This window comes from Panthera pardus, unplaced genomic scaffold (assembly GCF_024362965.1).
Source record: "Panthera pardus isolate Hobbes unplaced genomic scaffold, ASM2436296v1 HiC_scaffold_20, whole genome shotgun sequence".
Lineage (NCBI taxonomy): Eukaryota > Metazoa > Chordata > Mammalia > Carnivora > Felidae > Panthera > Panthera pardus.
In genome coordinates, this window is record NW_026526766.1 from 66,644,169 (window position 1) to 66,663,032 (window position 18,864).

Here is an 18,864-nt window from a genome sequence, read left to right on the forward strand (position 1 = left end):
GCCCCCCCTCCCCCCATTGGATGAAGCCACTGTAGAAGATGGACCATGTAGATTTGGGAAAGGTTTCACGGAAAATGCAGTTTTTCTCAGAGGGCTGGCATTGCATATGAATGTTCTGTGTTTATGAAGGTTTTGAAGGTAAATGCTATGCAGAGACCAGTGCTTTTTGAACTTTGCTTTATTCTGCTGCTCTCGCTTTCAATTCAATAAACACTTATTGAAAGCTGTTTTCCCAGGAACTCTGCTGACCCTGGGGATGTAAAGATGATTTTGAGAGGCATGAAGTTTCAGCTCTGAGAGATGACTTAAAACAGAAATACAGTGAAACCAGTCAGAATTTATGGTGGGGTTTTGGTACCCCGATCCTTCCACTTGCCCTTTATTTTCTGGTGTTCCCTTCTAAGAAAGGTGTAGACACATGGACAGGAATAGAATGAGGAGACGAAGTACCAGCTGTATAATCGCTGGCTAAGTGCCCCGCACCCGCAAATGCAAGATTTTTCTGGTAGGTGGTGCTGGTCCCTGGGACCAAGGCCTGACAGCCTTCCTGGTGGGTCTTCCCAGCCCAGTCTCCTTAAATCTGTAATTGTGAGCTGTGAAACATACCCAGTCAGCTTCATGGATGACAAGCTGGAAAACTATGTGGACGAATCTACTGTAGTCGACAAGTGCTGAGCATCATACCCCTACCACGAAGGAAGTAACAGGAAGCAGAGGAGATGCAGTCTGCTGCCTGAGCTTGACCACTCGCTCTTCTTGCCTTAAGGGAGTTTGCTCTGGTTGCCACCTCTGTCAGAGCACTTCCCACAGTGAATTGCGAGTGTATGTCTTGTCCCCCTGCTAGATTATGTGAACTTCTTGATGGCAGGCTTCTTGTTCACTTCTGTAGCCCCAATATCTAGAGCAGCATCTGGCACAAAGAAAAGATCCTATAATTTGGAAAAATGTTTGGAGAATAAGGTGCTCATCTGAATCAAATGAATTTTCTAAGGACACTTATTAGGACTTCTCCATTCCCTAGCAAGTGTTTGCCCAGACTGATTTTGTCGATCTTTGTGAGAAGGCAATGTAAAATGTAAAATGCTTCAAAATATTGGTACATCATTAGGATGGCATCAGGTTTTTTAATTACGTGTTTTCATTCTTGCTTTTGAAATTTTCAGCACAAGCCTTCAATCAGCTTTTGAGTAAAGAATGTGGATGGCAGATGCTCATAAGGCTTATCAGCTTATCATATATAGCCTCGTAGTTTTGGTGTTTAAAGCACCATCACATAGCAAGACTACCATCCCGTTGGAGGTTTATATTTATAGTAAAATCAGGTGGAACTTTGTATTCATTCTTAATTACATTATTTGTGTCCCTTCACTTGCAGCAAGATATACTTGTGATTTCTAATCTGCTTTTCTCTTTTGTTATTGTATTGGTATTACTGATTTAGGGTGCCTAATTAAGTTGATAACTCTTTTATTCTTATTCTCTTAAATGTTTCATTCTTCATTATTTCTTACTATTAGAACCAAGGTCCCGTTTTCAAATTAAAGTGAACATATATAACTTTGAACACTTGATGGCGCCAAACAATCTTAAATACAATGCCTGGTGTAAAGTAAACCGTGAACTAATCTCACAGAACTCATAAAACAACCTTCTAACTTTCTATTTTTAACATTTTTTTTTCTGGAAACATACTTAAACTTTCAGAAAAGTGGTAAATAAATACAAATAAATATTTTTCCTGAACCATTTGGGAGTAAGTTGTCGACCATATACCCCACAACCTCAAATAATTTAGTATTTTCCCCAAACAAAAACATTGTCCTACATTGTCTTAATACAGAAATCAGGGTGTTAGATCACCATTCTAATCCCCATTCAAGTTTTGCTAATTTCCCCAGAAATAGCTTTTGTGATAAAAGAATTCAGTTCAGAATAAATTATAATAAAAGGATTCAGAATCACATGTTGTATTTAATTTTTTCATCTCTTCAGTCTCCTTCAGTCTGAAATGGTTTGATAGTCCTTTTTAAAGTTTTATGATTGATGCTTTTGAAGATTACAGGCAGATGTTTTGTAAATTGTCCCTCATCTAGAGGTTTGTCTGTTTCTCCTCATGTTAGATTCAGGTTATACACCTGTAGTAGGAACACCACAAGTGATTCTGTGCTCTTCTCATTACATCCTATCAGGTGCTGCGTGGTTGTGATTTGTCCCATTACTGCTATGTTACATTGATCACTTGATTAAAGTGCTGTCTGCTAGCTTCAACCCTGTGAAGTTTCTGTTTTTCCCTTTGTCATTAATAGAAATTTGGCATGAAGGTACTTTAAAACTATGAAAATATTGTCAGTGTCATCATCAATCTTTTTTTCAATTTTATTTTAGAGAGAGAGCGTGCAAGTGGGGAAGAGGGAAAGAGGTACAGAGACAGAATCCTAAGCAGGCTCCATGCTCAGCGTGGAAACCAAGGCAGGGCCCTGATCGCATGACACTGGGATCGTGACCTGAGCCAAAATCAAGAGTCAAACGCTCAACTGACTTAACCACCCAGGTGCCGCTCATCATCAGTCTTTTAATTTATTTGTCTATATCAGTATGAACTCATAGTTTCCTATTTTATTTACTGCATTGTATTTTATTCACTACATTCATTATTTTCATTATCTTCAAATTGATTCATATTTGGCCAGTGGGAACCCCTTCATGATGGCTTCTGTCATTTTGACATGTCTTCATCAGTTTTTGAGCACTTGCTTGCTCTTTGCCACAGGTGCTCTAGGTTCATCTTGTAATTTCCCTGCCACACACATGGAATCAGCCATTTCTTTAAGTCCTGGTTCCTTTTAGAAGTGAAGGTTTGGGGGCACCTGGGTGGCTCAGTTGATTAAGTGTCCAACTCTTAATCTCAGCCCAGGCCATGATCTCAGCATTCATGTGATCAAACCCCATGTAGGGCTCTGCACTGACAGTGCAGAGCCTGCTTGGAATTCTGTCTCTCCCTCTCTCTGCCCCTCCCCTGCTCACGTTCTTGCTCTCTAAATAAATAATTAAATAAATAAACAAGCGAAGGTTTGGATGCCAGGTGTGCTCATTGCTACTTGGGTTTTGTTGCACACAGACCCTCTGAGTGACTGTGTGTGTGTGGGTATGTATTTATTTCTATTTATTTCTATATCCATCTATCAAGATCCATGAATTCACATTGATACCACCAGCCAACTACTTTATGTTTCAGTTAAACATCATAGGGTTTATTTTCTTATTTGTGACTCCCTTCTCAAATAGTAAGAAACATAACTCCTGTTATTCTTAATATATTTGCTTACTTGTTTAGTCTCCTGTCATTGCTTCTGTCCTGTCTCCCACATGGATGCTGTCCTCACCCTGCTTGAGTGTTAATAATCTCCTACTGGGCTGCCCCCATCTACGGACATACTTCTCAAACTGCTCAGGCTCTGACTCCCAGCACTGGACACCTCCCTCCATGTGGTTCTCTTATCACTTGCTCAGGCTCTGACACCGGCCACTCATATGCATTTTCTTGCTCTGCCTTACCTAATGGTTCTAATAGTGAATAGTTCAGGAAGGGAGGGGGAAGAGAATGGGAAGTGTTCTCTTGACTTACTTACTTTTAATTATTTTCTCAAATCTACCAAGAAGTTTAGAAATAGGATAATTTACATTTTCCTCAACTTGATTTGTTTCAGCAGTAACCATCAAAAAGTAATTAATGAGTTCCAGTCTAGTCTGTTGAATTCCAGTGAAAAACCAGAGGGAAACATGGAAATATCTGGACACCTGGCCTAGAAATATCTACAAAGCTATATTATCCTCCTCCAACTACTAATTTTTTTATGAGACTTTGGGCAAATTTCTGAGCCTTAATTTCCTCATCTATAAAACGAGTGGATAGCTTCTGTCATGTTACTTTCAGTCTATACTTGGGGGGAAGGTTTGTGGAAAGGTTGCCTGAATGGCAAAGATCAAATGGACATGATATTTAAATTGGGATTTTGTCTTTTTCCAGAGGCGTGGTAAGCCCAAGATTGATATAAGATTTTTTTTAAGCGGAAAAGATTATGCATACTCTAATTTTTAAAATCCATAACAGATGCAAAAGGTTGATAAGTGTATACACTTTATTACATATGAGAGTCAATTCTAAGAAATGGAGTTTCTGGGAATGTCATGTTAGGAAAGGTACGTCAGAGGTGGGAGTATGTCCATGCAGGAGGCAGCCTCAGTAGGACATAACTATCAGGGTAACGTTTTTTATCAATCACAGAGTTTTCATGTCTATTATTTAGTTTGACCCTTATAGTCACTCTGTGAAATAAGGCAAGTATTTGCCTTTAACAGATTAAAAAAAAAAAATGAGGTTTCAGTTTTGTGTGCTACACAGTCATTACTGGCTGAGCATTCACTAAAACCTGGGTCTCCAGTCTTTCCCACCACACCAAGGGTAAGAACATGTGCCCTCATTCCAGTCATTGTTAAAAAATTTTTTAAATGTTTATTTCTTTTTGAGAGAGAGAGAGCATGTGTGAGCAGGGGAGGGGCAGAGGGAGAAGGAGACACAGAAGCAGGTTCCAGGCTCTGAGCTGTCAGCACAGTCCAACACAGGGCTCGAACTCATGAGCCGTGAGATCATGACCTGAGCCGAAGTCAGACGCCCAAAACTGAGCTACCCAGGTACTCCTCCAGTTATATGTTCTAAGGGAAGCTAGGACTCTGAAGATCTTTTCATCTTGAAGGGATCCTGTATAATTTGTATGTTCTGGAGAAGGCAATTTATCTTCTGGGAGCCCACTTTCTTCCTAGAGACACTTTTTTCTTAAGATCCCTAGAGTCCCAGGGCGCCTGGGTGGTTCAGTCAGTTTAGCAGCCAACTCTTGATACCGGCTCGGGCCATGATCTCACGATGGTGAGATCAAGCCCTGTGTCAGGCTCCCTACAGAGCATGAAGCCTGCTTAAGATCCTCTCTCTCTCTCTCTCTCTCTCTCTCTCTCTCTCTCTTTCTCTCTCTCCCTCCCTCCCTCTCTCCCTCTCTCCCTCTCTCTCACTGTCTCCTTCTCCTCCACCTCTCCCCACTCTTGCTCGCTGTCTCTCAAAATAAATAAATAAAGTTAAAAAAAAAAACCCCAAGAGTCCCTCCAGGAACCATATTTTCTCCTGTTATATTATGAAAGAATGACAGGATATTACAGGATATTATAGGCAGGGTTAGTGTAGGAGGGTCGTATTCATTTATTCATTTACCCATTTTCCACTATGTGATGTTCACATATTATGTGCCAGGCACGATTCTAAATTTGTATCTACAGTGGTGGGGAGATTTAGTATGTGCCCTCCAGGAACCATCTTTATAGCCTAGCAGAGGAAACATAAATAAAATAAAAAATGTGAATTAAATATGATAAGAATTATAGTCAAAGTATTTACACATGGTAACTATTATAACTCATTGAACAGATTCATTTTTCTTTGTCTCTAGGACAAATACATTTTTTTCCCCTCAAATGTTGAACAAAAGGGCAGTACTGGTAGAATAAATACATACATCTTCCTGGGAAAATCAGGGAATGTTTCTCAAAGGGTGGAACACAGACCTAAAAGATTTTGTTGGTCAGGAGCATTTCAGATAAAAGAATTAGTATGTATAAAGACATGGAGGCTCAAAAAGTTGTGGTATATTGGGGGAGTTAGAAGTTACTGCTGTATTATGAAGTGTGAGGAAGGTAGAGATGAGGCTGGACCAGTGGACAGGAACCAGAACACAAATGTCCTTTTCTGCTACGCCAAGAAGTTTCCATTTTGACCCATAGGTAGTGAAGCATCACTGAAGAATTTATAGTGTTTTCCTCAGTCTAGAATAGTCTAAAAATGAAGAAACTTAGAAAAGCATGGCCAAGTAAATGATCATGATGACATTTGTATAGAACTTCATAGTTTATGAGACATTTTTCTGTCATCCATTGTCTTATCAAATCTTCACAGCAGTCCTGCAAAGTATAATTATTATCCTTCAAGTTACTGGTGAGGAAACTATATATAAGAGAGGTTTGTTCTCTCATTCCCTTGCTCATCAGGCACTGGAGATAAAGTGATAAAATGAAGTCACTTTCCTCATAGAGCTTGTGTTCTCTTCTGAGGTGAGATGCCCAGCATCACAGCTGAGAAGAAGAGGGGCTAGACCTAAACACGGATAATCTGATTCAAAATCCCAGGCTCTTTCTACTACACTCTGCAGTCTCAAAAGACCAATTGAATCCATGAATCATGAGAACGTCGCTGAATGCATTTTGTTCAGATATGCTTTTAGCTCTCAGAATTAGTCTTCTTTTCTCCTAACTGCCTAGTCTGCTAAATTGTGATGTGGAGGAGGGAGTGGATGAAGGTTTAAGTCTCATCCTTTGGGAATCCTGGTTATACTTCTTCCCCTTTTACTTGTCTTTCGAAGAATCTGCTCCTGTGGTCTTATAAAATAAATGTGCAAGTAACAAGGAACTCTGAAACTGGATTTTTTATAACAGAAAAATTTATAATATGGGGTTAATTTCCAAATTTAATTTAGATGTCACCGAAATATTTCTAGCAATTTAGAAATGGCTGTAATAGTTGACTGTTCTATCTGTAGCAGTACCTTGATGATAACACCGTGGAAGCCATGGCCTTTCGGAAGAGTGCAAAGGAATTGTTGCAGCTAGCAGCCAGAACGTTAAAGAAATTGGGAGTCCGGTTCTGGCTGAGCAGTGGAACTTGTCTAGGTAAAATTCTTTGTTGCTTTACATTTGTCTTTTTGTCATTTCATCCTCTTTGCCTTTAGGGATGATTGTTTGAGATGACACAACATCAGTAATATTTGAAGTGTCATATTTATAGACAGAATAGGCGTAGTGCATGGAACAGGAATTTATTGATTTCTTTAAAGACATTAATTTCAGAAACATAAAAGAGTTAGGAAGGCCATGTTGTGTTTACCAAAAACTGTAAGCCATGTATAAAATTTATATCAGAATGGGTAGACTGTGTTTGATCTCCAGGTAATCCTTAGGTTAGCATTTTATTATTTCTATCCTAAAGATTGTTCTGCCTTTTAAAAAAAAAAAAAACCCTCTATTCTGTTTCTTTAAAAAAAAAACTTTTTTTAATGTTTATTTATTTTTGAGAGAGAAAGAGCATGAGCAGGGGAGGGATAGAGAGAGAGAGGGAGACACAGAATCTGAAGCAGGCTTCAGGCTCTGATCTGTCAGCACAGAGCCCGACGCAGGGCTCGAACTCATGAACTGTGAGATTATGACCTGAGCTGAAGTTGGACGCTTAACTGTTCTGTTTCTTTACCTACACCACACAAATGAGAGGAGGGCTAAAGGATATAGCATAAGGTATTCCCACAAATCTTTTCCAAGTCACTGATAGTATTACTGGTTGGGCATCACTGCCTTACCACATTCTGTTCATTCTCAGATGGGAAATGTAGACTTTTCTAGAGTCCTCAGGCAAGTTGCTGTTAGAACCTAAGAAACATTTATGGGTCTCTTTCCACGATACATTGGATCAAACCCCTTTGGAATTTAGAATTATTTAAAACCTTAAGTTTTAATTGTTTTTATTCACTTGTTTATAACTGTAGTTGGTTGTAACTGTATTCTTTGATTATAACTTTATTTGTACAGAAATTAATTCTGCTCCTGTTTTTAATTATTAAAAAAATTTTTTTTTAATGTTTATTTTTGAGAGAGAGACAGAGCATGAGTGGGGGAGGGTCAGAGAGAGAGGGAGATACAGAATCTGAAGCAGGCTCCAGGCTCCGAGCTGTCAGCACAGAGCCTGATGTGGGCTTGAACTCATGAGCTGTCAGATCATGACCTGAGCTGAAGTCAGACACTTAGCTAACTGAGCCTGCCCAGGCGCCCCAATTCTGCTCCCGTTTTTATAGTGTTACTATATAATTTATTGTCCAAGAGACTCTTGAGAGTGAAAAGGAGTGCCATTAGTAGTCATGTTGGTATGATAGACACAAACTGGGATATATGATTAGGCTATCTGTTAGGCTCTGTGGAAATTCACATGGTTCTTTCTGGCAAGGAGCTTGCACTAAGAGTAGCCAAGAAAAAGAGAGTACATCTCACACATTTATGTGATATATGCTTTAAGGTTTAACTTTTTGAAGCAAGATTGTGTTATAGATGATGTCATCAGAAATACCTCTTAATCACTTGTCATGATTTGTTTTGCATTTTTAGCCCCATGATTTTCTTCATTTAGGAGCAAAATGAGGGAGTTGGATTAGATGATATTTAAGGAGCCTTCCATTTTTAAGAGTTTATGTTTCTTTGCTAGATGTGGAGTATAGATTTTTCTCAACCTAGAGATAGACCCCATCCTAGATATTTAGATCTATGGTTCAATGAAATTAAAGTTTAGAATTCCAAATAGTACTGCCCAATAGCAGTGCCTGTAAAGACAGTTGTAAACATTTATTTACTTTCTGAATAATTTGGATGAAAGAATTAGAAAGATACTAGGGGAGATCCAAGAGCGCTTAGTAGTAGTAAGGTTTTGGTTTTTTAGAACAGTATTATAGCACCTAATTAAGAAGTAGATACATAGTAAATATACCTAGAAATATATTTTTTTATTTATTTTTTATTTTTTTTCAATATATGAAATTTATTGTCAAATTGGTTTCCATACAACACCCAGTGCTCATCCCAAAAGTTGCCCTCCTCAATACCCATCACCCACCCTCCCTCCCTCCCACCCCCCATCAACCCTCAGTTTGTTCTCAGTTTTTAAGAGTCTCTTATGCTTTGGCTCTCTCCCACTCTAACCTTTTTTTTTTTTTCCTTCCTCTCCCCCATGGATTTCTGTTAAGTTTCTCAGATCCACATAAGAGTGAAAACATATGGTATCTGTCTTTCTCTGTATGGCTTATTTCACTTAGCATCACACTCTCTAGTTCCATCCACGTTGCTACAAAGGGCCATATTTCATTCTTTCTCATTGCCACGTAGTACTCCATTGTGTATATGAACCACAATTTCTTTATCCATTCATCAGTTGATGGACATTTTGGCTGTTTCCATAATTTGGCTATTGTTGAGAGTGCTGCTATAAACATTGGGGTACAAGTGCCCCTATGCATCAGTACTCCTGTATCCCTTGGGTAAATTCCTAGCAGTGCTATTGCTGGGTCATAGGGTAGGTCTATTTTTAATTTTTTGAGGAACCTCCACACTGTTTTCCAGAGGGGCTGCACCAGTTTGCATTCCCACAAACAGTGCAAGAGGGTTCCCGTTTCTCCACATCCTCTCCAGCATCTATAGTCTCCTGATTTCTTCATTTTGGCCACTCTGACTGGCGTGAGGTGATATCTGAGTGTGGTTTTGATTTGTATTTCCCTGATGAGGAGCGACGTTGAGCATCTTTTCATGTGCCTGTTGGCCATCCAGATGTCTTCTTTAGAGAAGTGTCTATTCATGTTTTCTGCCCATTTCTTCACTGGGTTATTTGTTTTTCAGGTGTGGAGTTTGGTGAGCTCTTTATAGATTTTGTATACTAGCCCTTTGTCCGATATGTCATTTGCAAATATCTTTTCCCATTCCGTTGGTTGCCTTTTAGTTTTGTTGGTTGTTTCCTTTGCTGTGCAGAAGCTTTTTCTCTTCATAAGGTCCCAGTAGTTCATTTTTGCTTTTAATTCCCTTGCCTTTGGGGATGTGGCAAGTAAGAGATTGCTACGGCTGAGGTCAGAAAGGTCTTTTCCTGCTTTCTCCTCTAGGGTTTTGATGGTTTCCTGTCTCACATTCAGGTCCTTTATCCATTTTGAGTTTATTTTTGTGAATGGTGTGAGAAAGTGGTCTAGTTTCAACCTTCTGCATGTTGCTGTCCAGTTCTCCCAGCACCATTTGTTAAAGAGATTGTCTTTTTTCCATTGGATGTTCTTTCCTGCTTTGTCAAAGATTAGTTGGCCATATGTTTGTGGGTCTAGTTCTGGAGTTTCTATTCTATTCCATTGGTCTATGTGTATGTTTTTATGCCAATACCATGCTGTCTTGATGATTACAGCTTTGTAGTAGAGGCTAAAGTCTGGGATTGTGATGCCTCATGCTTTGGTCTTCTTCTTCAAAATGACTTTGGCTATTTGGAGCCTTTTGTGGTTCCATATGAATTTTAGGATTGTTTGTTCTAGTTTCGAGAAGAATGCTGGTGCAGTTTTGATTGGGATTGCATTGAATGGGTAGATAGCTTTGGGTAGTATTGACATTTTGACAATATTTATTCTTCCAATGCATGAGCAGGGAATGTCTTTCCATTTCTTTGTATCTTCTTCAATTACCTTCATAAGCTTTCTATAGTTTTCAGCATACAGATCTTTTACATCTTTGGTTAGATTTATTCCTAGGTATTTTATGCTTCTTGGTGCAATTGTGAATGGGATCAGTTTCTTTATTTGTCTTTCTGTTGCTTCATTGTTAGTGTATAAGAATGCAACTGATTTCTGTACATTGATTTTGTATCCTGCAACTTTGCTGAATTCATGTATCAGTTCTAGCAGACTTTTGGTGGAGTCTATCGGATTTTCCATGTATAGTATCATGTCATCTGCAAAAAGTGAAAGCTTGACTTCATCTTTGCCAATTTTGATGCCTTTGATTTACTTTTGTTGTCTGATTGCTGATGCTAGAACTTCCAACACTATGTTAAACAACAGCGCTGAGAGTGGGCATCCCTGTCATGTTCCTGATCTCAGGGAAAAAGCTCTCAGTTTTTACCTAGAAATATTTTTGATATTGTCAGTGTGCTGAAAATTGAGGATGATGCTGCTCTGTTTTTTTTTTTTTTAGTTGATTTATTTATTTTGAGAGACAGAGACAGTGTGAGTCAGGGAGGGGCGGAGAGACAGAGAGAATCCCAAGCAGGCTGTGTACCATCAGTGCCCATGAAACCCATGAAACTGTGAGATCATGACTTGAGCCGAAACCAAGAGTTGGATGCTCAACCGACTGAGCCGCCCAGGCGCCCCTGATACTGCTGTTTTTTATATGACCCATCAAACACAAGCTGTTCAGAGCTGTTAAGTTCTACAAATTACAGCTCAGAGAAGGGATACTGGTTAAGCAAAAGAATTAAATTATATTTTTTAGCATACCTTAAAGGCAGCCTTCATTATTAGGGGTTTCTGATCAAAATTCTCAAAAGTAACTTAATTTTTTTTTAATGGATGGCCCAGGTAACATTATTAAAGCCAATAGCTTATTTAGAAATTAAAATACATCATGAAAGTTTCTGAGGATGATGAGTGCTCAGGCCAGTAAAAATGAATGAAGAAGGAAGGAAGGAAGGAAGGAAGGAAGGAAGGAAGGAAGGAAGGAAGGAAAGAAAAAGGTTCTTCAACAAGTGGCTTCTATAACCACAGATTTAATTTTTTAAAACAATTTTGGTAAAGCACTCTAAGTCTAATCTTATGAAATAAAATCCATTCTTAAAAACATCATACAGTTGTGACTAATTTTTTCTTAATTTAAGTTTTTAAAAAATGTTCTTGTTTCTCTTTTTTTTTATTTTTAGGATGGTATCGGCAATGCAACATTATTCCTTATAGTAAAGATGTTGACCTAGGAATTTTTATACAAGATTATAAATCTGATATTATTTCAGCATTTCAGGATGTAGGACTTCCACTCAAACACAAATTTGGGAAGGTCAGTAATAAAAATCTTCTTTACTTCGTAAGGAACATGTCTTTTCAAAAGTAGAATTTATATTAAACAGCTCAGAGATAACCGGTTAAGAATGTTGCATATATCATTTGATCATTCAGTATTAGCCAGGATGAGTTCAGCAGAAGCTTGTTATGTGACTTTCCGCACTATTTAAGGAAAACTAGAAAATCTGTCTTTCTACTGACATTGAGAAGGAGAAAAGGATCTTGAACTCTTGCAGATGATTTTATTGCCATTATATTAGATAACAATATAACATATAATTAATGTACCAGATAATATAAAATTAATGCAAAAATTAAGAATTCCACCTACCTTACCTGATGTTATGTTGTTTCTCATGAATCCTTTAATTTCATGTTCCCTTAGGCATTCTATTATTATCAACATGAAATGGTCCTTTGGTGGCTAAGGGTTAGAAATACAGAATCATTTCAAATACTACTTGAATTTCATATTTATTTCATAGGTTCTGGGTCATAGCAATTTTCTCAGAGTTCAGCTAGGAATAGGTCATCATGACTTACATGAAATCTCCTTTTAGACAATTTGATTTCTATGCTCTAAGCCCATGATTCCTTGCAAATGTCTTACTTCTTTTTTTTTTTTTTTCTTCAAACATCTTACTCTTAATTTGCTTGTTCCCAGGGAGGTGTTGTCCTGGGAAGCAAGTAGAAGTATGGTTAGTCACTGAAAAATTACTTTTTCCATCATAATTATTCTAGTTTATTAAAAAATTTAGTAAAATATTTTCCAGAGGTCACAGTCAAAGCAGGAGAACTCTAGGTGTACAGAGAATGTTTACTCAACACTCACTTTATCCCTGGCCCTGTGCTCTGCACCTGGGACCCAAAGATGCATACGTTATGGTACTTACCTTCAGGAGTTCACTGTCTAATTGGGGGAAAAACACATAATAATTATGTGATTAGTGCCATAACGGACAGATGCACCAAGTCTAATGGGAACATAATTATTTGTAGATTAAGTTTCTTTAGGGAAATGCTCCCAGAATTCTTTGTATCTTTAACTTTTATTTCTTCCTCTTTTCATGTACATAGTGTAATGATTTATGGGCTGTATATGAATTTCTATGATGCCATGTTTACTTAAGTACTCATTATTGATTCTGATGAGAGACTTATTTCCTAATAGTTTTACTTGGTTATTAAAGGGAATCATTTTTCTTTGGTTCCTTTCCTTCTTTAGTCAGAAAAGGGCTCAGGAACAGGATGTTGTGCAGAGTGGTAATTGGCTACTGTAAGTCATTTACTTTGAGTTGTCTTTAATTGTAAGAAGCAACATTATTTTATATGCATTTAAGAAAGAAATCAAATGATGGTACGCTACCAATAAATCCCAATTTCAGAGGTGTTTGGCTTGAAGAAACATGTTCTCTTACAATCAATATTCTCTCTCTATAAAACACAATCTTTTTTTTTTTTTTTTTTTTAAAGAAAATATGTTCCTTCATTACAGTCTATGAAGGTTTTCATCTTCCCCTTAGGTAGAGGACAGCTTGGAACTATCTTTCCAGGGAAAAGATGATGTAAAACTCGACATTTTTTTCTTCTATGAAGAGACTGACCATATGTGGAATGGAGGCACTCAGGCCAAAACGGGAAAAAAATTTAAGTATGAACCAGATAAGTACTTATAAAAGGGGCTCTTAGAGATAACTTCAGAAGGTAGAAATAAGGAAGTAACTGAAAATGAAAAACAAGAGAATGTCAAGGCTTCGCTATTAGCTAATACTTTCTCAGTTTACCCATAAAGCCCAGTTATGTTTGAAAAAGTATGAACTACTTATAAGGACAGTGTAAGAGGAGGAAGTGCCCATGGGATGGGACCTCAGTCCAAATAGTCATTATGATTAGAAGTCCTTGAGTCATCAGAAAGGGAAAACCAAAACAAGGAACACAAAAACTAAGCCCAGAGCCTTAGCCAAAACACTGATAGGCTTTTAGAGTTATAGGAGCTTGTTAATTTGATGGAAATTGGTTAACAGTCAGTAAGAAGGAGATCGTCAAGGTGAAGTTTAAGTGAGAAAATTGTGACTGAGCTGCGCTGAGGCCACCATGCTGGGCAAGCTCTGGAATGTGCCTTCAGTATAAACTGAGGGCTAATCCTTCAAGGATACTCCTTGAGCTTAACAGCTGCCATATTTTGTCAAATGTAAGATGATATAGATTGTAAGATGCACTATTATTTTATGCGCTACTAAGAAAAGAAAAATACTGCCAATTATAATTCTAAAACACATGACTCACAGATGGAAAAATTTGGGTGGGGGGAAATGTCTCAGAATTGATGGAGTACAGTATGTTAGATTGACATTTTTAACATTTTTTTTTAATGCTGCCATAGTAAAACTTTGATGAGAAAAGACAAAAATGACAGTAGAGTAACTATGCTCTCCTTTGTGATGCAATCGACCTATTCTCAATTCTGAAAGAGAGAGAGAGAAGCGCAAATGAAGGGGAACGAGCTCCCAAAGAGTTGGTCTTTGGAGTCAGGCCGACCTGGGAGACCTTAGCTGCACCCTAACCCATGTGTGGTCTTTAGCTTTTCTGAACATTAATCTCCTAGTCTCTTAAGTTTGGGTAGTACTCCTGTGTGTTTGACTGTTATAAACATTGCACATGTGTTAACACATCTAATCATCAAAATAATCTTAGGAGGTAGGTATTCTGTGAGGCGCTGAAATTGTGAGTTCTTTGTTCAAGACCACACGGTCCATCCATCTCTTTAACCACCACTCCCCACTGTCCCCCTAATACACCTGACATATGAGGCACTTGGCATAATGCTTAGCACTTACTAAGTTATCAGCAAATGGTGATTATGACTGCTACTGTTTATTAGTAATATTATGATTACTAATGTGATTATTATCATTGCCGTCATTACTATGGTAGTTATATGAGCAGAAGCATAAATTTGCCTCACTTACCACTCAGATTGGAGCTTCTAACTTTGAATAAATTTGATCCATTGGGCAGAGTGGGGAATGTTCTGTAGCACAGAAGAGAAATGCCGTATTCAGACTGCTTTCTCCTGGGTGTGTTGACACACCCTCTTGGGAGTGCTGAATCTTTATTTGAAGTCCAGGAGTTTTCACATAAGCTTAAATTCTGGCGGTTTGAGAGTAATCCAAACCTTTTTCTCAAAGTTGTAAAGTCTCCCCAAATTGACATTGACCCTGGTGCATATTCTTGAAACTTGTACTTAATATAAAAAAATATTTTGCTTTATGATAACAACACATTCATTCTGGGTTAAAGCTCTGATTATAAGACAAATTAATAAGTTAACATATAACTGACATTCTCACTTGTGGTTAGGTGAATGGGGGTGTTTATGACATTCAGCTATAGTTTTTTTATTCAAAATATGATGAAGCTGAATTTAATGTATAATTTAGAGGCTTCTTTAAAAACTGTAAAATAGTATAGCCTAGAAATTGAGGAGATGGAGCCAGTCTGGTTGCTTTTGAATCCCAGCTTTATACTTTACCAGCTTTATGACCTTGGGCAAGTTAGTTAACCTCTCTGTGCCTAAGTTTCCTCAAGTGTAAAATGGGAATAATAACAGAAATTGCTACATAGAATGGTGTTAAGGATTAGGCGAGTTAATACACAAAAAAGGGGGGTTTGAAGAGAATTAAGGATGTCCCGAGTGCCAAGTAATTATTATTGCTATTATTAATAGCTATTATTAATTATTATTAATTACTACTATTATTAATACTTCTAGGAGTAGCAGTTGTAGTGGTGGTAAAGAAAACTATTTCTCTTCTTAGTCTTATGAGAAATTGACAGATTAGTCAATATTAAACTGCCAAATCTTTCATATTCATAGAGAACTCATATGAGAATGTCACCTTTTTTCAAAGAAAGGTAATTTCTAGAGCCAGTAGTATAATTCTGTTATTCTTAGATTTCCTTTGGGGGCATAAACTTCTTTCTTCTCACTAACATGGTCTGAAACCCACAAACTTCAAAAGAACTCTTCATTTCTAACCGCTACATTTCTGCATAGAAAGAGCTTCTTTCATTCTGCTTTAGCTGCTCTTTATGGTAGCAGTGTTTGGGAAGTGTGAAATGTTCTGATTATTTAACAAGAGAAATGAGCAGTGATGGAACTGTCTGGACAGATGGTGTGAGTCCCAGATTTTCTATCCTGTTACTGTGACCTTAAAAGGCAGAGAAAAGAACAGGGATGGCTGTGTAGAGTAGTTTCTTTGGAAGATTCCCCCAGCCATATGCCATTTTCATTCTTTTCAGCACTATTTACTTGAAGGAACTATAGTATTTTCACCAGCACTATTCCTAGAGGAAAAAAACTCTTAAAGCTAATCTAAAGGTCTTTTTATCTGTATATTTCACTTTGTATTCATGTTATCATTCATTCTGAGGAAAACTCAGTATCATAGAATGCTTACGATTTTTTTAAATGTTTGTTTATTTTTGAGAGAGAGAGAGCACGAGCAGGGGAGGGGCAGAGAGAGAGGAAGACACAGAATGTGAAGCAGGCTCCAGGCTCTGAGCTGTCAGCACAGAGCCCGACACGGGGTTCGAACCCACGAACCCCGAGGTCATGACCTGAGCTGAAGTCAGGCACTTAACCGAGTGAGTCACCCAGGCGCCCTGAATGCTTACAATTTTAAAAAAGGCTAAAGAGGAACTCAGGAAGGAAGAAAAAAGTTCCCCTTTTGAAACTTTACTCTGCATGCCTGCAGAATGATGTTTTTGGTCCTCAGATGTAATAATATTAACAGCAATGATAAAGGTATAGCTCCTAGGGCATCTTCTGGTTATCTGGCACATGATAGGTACTTTATGTTTATAATCTCAGACAGTCCTCACATTATCCCTGTGGGTTAGGTGTTCTCACTCCCAGGTAGATATGAGGAAACGACCAGTTAGAGAAGTGAAGTAACTTGCTCATTAATGGCTGGGCCGAGATTTAACCCCAGTGCTGTTGGACTCTTAATCCTAAATGCTTATTTCTAAGACTTAATAGGTTAAATGAACTAATACACGTAATGCATTTGAAATGGTACCTGGCTCACAGTAAGTGCTATGTAAATATCACCTACTGCTGCTACTGTTGTTACTATATTATTATTTCCACTATTGCTATTGTGTTACTCTGGCACAAAGCATAGTATCTTCAGCACAGTGGTAACTTGGATTCGTTACTCCAGTGGGTCTGGATTGTTTTATACTTATTTTTCTTCGTCAGAGTCTCAATCACTACCAATAAAAGGTGATGCATATAATAACTATGCCGCCAGGATGTGAAGTTTTTATTCTGTAACTTCACGGTCCTGTAGATGCTGCCTGGGTTTCTTGGGGTTGTTTTTTTTCCTTCCCATCTGAATCAGCTGTTAGTAGAGGCCAGAAGTTTGAGAGGTAATAATCATGGTAATAATAAAAATTAACTTCTATGGAATATTTACTACATGCCAGGCACTATGCCAAACTTTGATATGCATCATCTCATTTAATCCTCACAAGTCTATAAGGGAGATTTTTTAAATTGTCACCTTCATTTTATAGACATGGAAATATGGCAGAGCTGAGACTCAGACGTGGGACCATATCACTTCAGAACCTGTATTCTTATATATACATGATGCTAGTGTCACCATGATCTATTATACTGTTAATACTCCCTCCATGAAAATAGCCCTTCTCCTCAATGTTATATTGTCAGGGTAATACAGCTACCTCTCTAACCTCTACTAGGAAATCTACTACCCAGTGGGCTAGTGGTGGGATCCTTATACCTTCTGATATTTGCAGTTGCTGCTTACTGTACAGATCTTCAGAAAATTTGGATTTGTTCTCTGTGGGACTAGACTCCCATCCGGGTGTGGCTCCTATATCACATTTCATTTCTTCAGACTTTATTTACTGTTATGTGCAATGGATTCTAATGTAAACATACTTAGTTTCCTCTATCAGGGATCTCATAATCTGGACCATGAGATGAATTATTAAAGTACTTGATCAGAAGAACAGTAATTGAAGTCTGTGTCATATATAGTTCAGATACCAAATCAGAGTCTGTCTAGAAGCAACAGCAAGGAAGCATGGCTTAAAAAGAGAGAAGTTTGTTAGGTAGACTTGGTAGCAATGTAGAGAAAGGCCTAATAGGTTTGCTTAACTATTTTTCTGTTTAGACTATTCCTATTTTTTCTTCTTTTTATTTATTTATTTTTAATTTTTAAATTTAAATCCAATTTAGCTGACATATAGTGTAATAATGGTTTCAGGAGTAGAATTTAGTGATTCATCACTTACATATAACACCCAGCTTATTTTTTCTTCTTATTAAAAAAATCCTATGTGCATATTTTTACATAAAGTAAAAGCTTTATTAGAGATTGTTCCCTTGACTAGATTCCCAGAATTGAATTATTATTGTTTGTGCTGTTTGAGAAATAGAAAGGGTAGGTGAGCAATGTTCTGATACAGTAAAGTACAAGATTTTATTCTTCAGTCTCTTGTTTTTCCTTTGACTCTTTAGGACTCTTAGAAGTTATATGGACTTCCTTGTCAGCATGCTTTATCCTGTCTTCCTTTTCTCCCCCTATTTTTAAAATAAACTTTTTATTTTATGATAATTTTATTTTTCATTTATTTTTTAAAAATTTTTTAATGTTTAATTTTGAGAGAGAGAGAGAGAGAGAGAGAGAGATCACAAATGGGGGAGGAGCAGAGAGAGGGAGACACAAAATCTGAAGCAGGCTCCAGGCTCCGCGCTGTCAGCACAGAGCCCGACACGGGACTCGAACTCACGAACCACGAGATCATAACCTGACCGAAGTTGGTCACTTAACCAACTGAGCCACCCAGGCTCCCCTATGATAATTTTAGATTTATGGGAAAGTTGCAAAGATAATACAGAGAGTTCCTGTATACCAATTACCCAGTTTCCCCTAATGTTAACATTGTTACCATAGTACCTGGCTCAAAGCTAAGAAACTAACGTTGGTGCATTATAATGAACTACATTCCAGATGTTATCTGAATTTCACCAGTTTTTCTACTAATGTCCTTTTTCTATTTTAGGATCTAACCTAAGATACCACATTGTATTTAGATACCCAGCCTTTTGCAACCTGAT

General features: G+C 37.8%; 1 protein-coding gene across 4 annotated transcripts in view; it reads left to right on the forward strand.

Moving 5' to 3' along the window:
- Positions 1-18,864, forward strand: part of FKTN (fukutin) — a 97,567-nt gene that overhangs the window by 37,340 nt on the left and 41,363 nt on the right. For all 4 annotated transcript variants that reach the window (XM_019454284.2, XM_019454286.2, XM_019454285.2 and 1 more), the window contains exons 7-9: positions 6,639-6,768; positions 11,573-11,706; positions 13,235-13,362. In XM_019454284.2, coding sequence (XP_019309829.2) covers positions 6,639-6,768; positions 11,573-11,706; positions 13,235-13,362 — 392 coding nt within the window. The remainder of the gene's footprint in view (positions 1-6,638; positions 6,769-11,572; positions 11,707-13,234; positions 13,363-18,864) is intronic.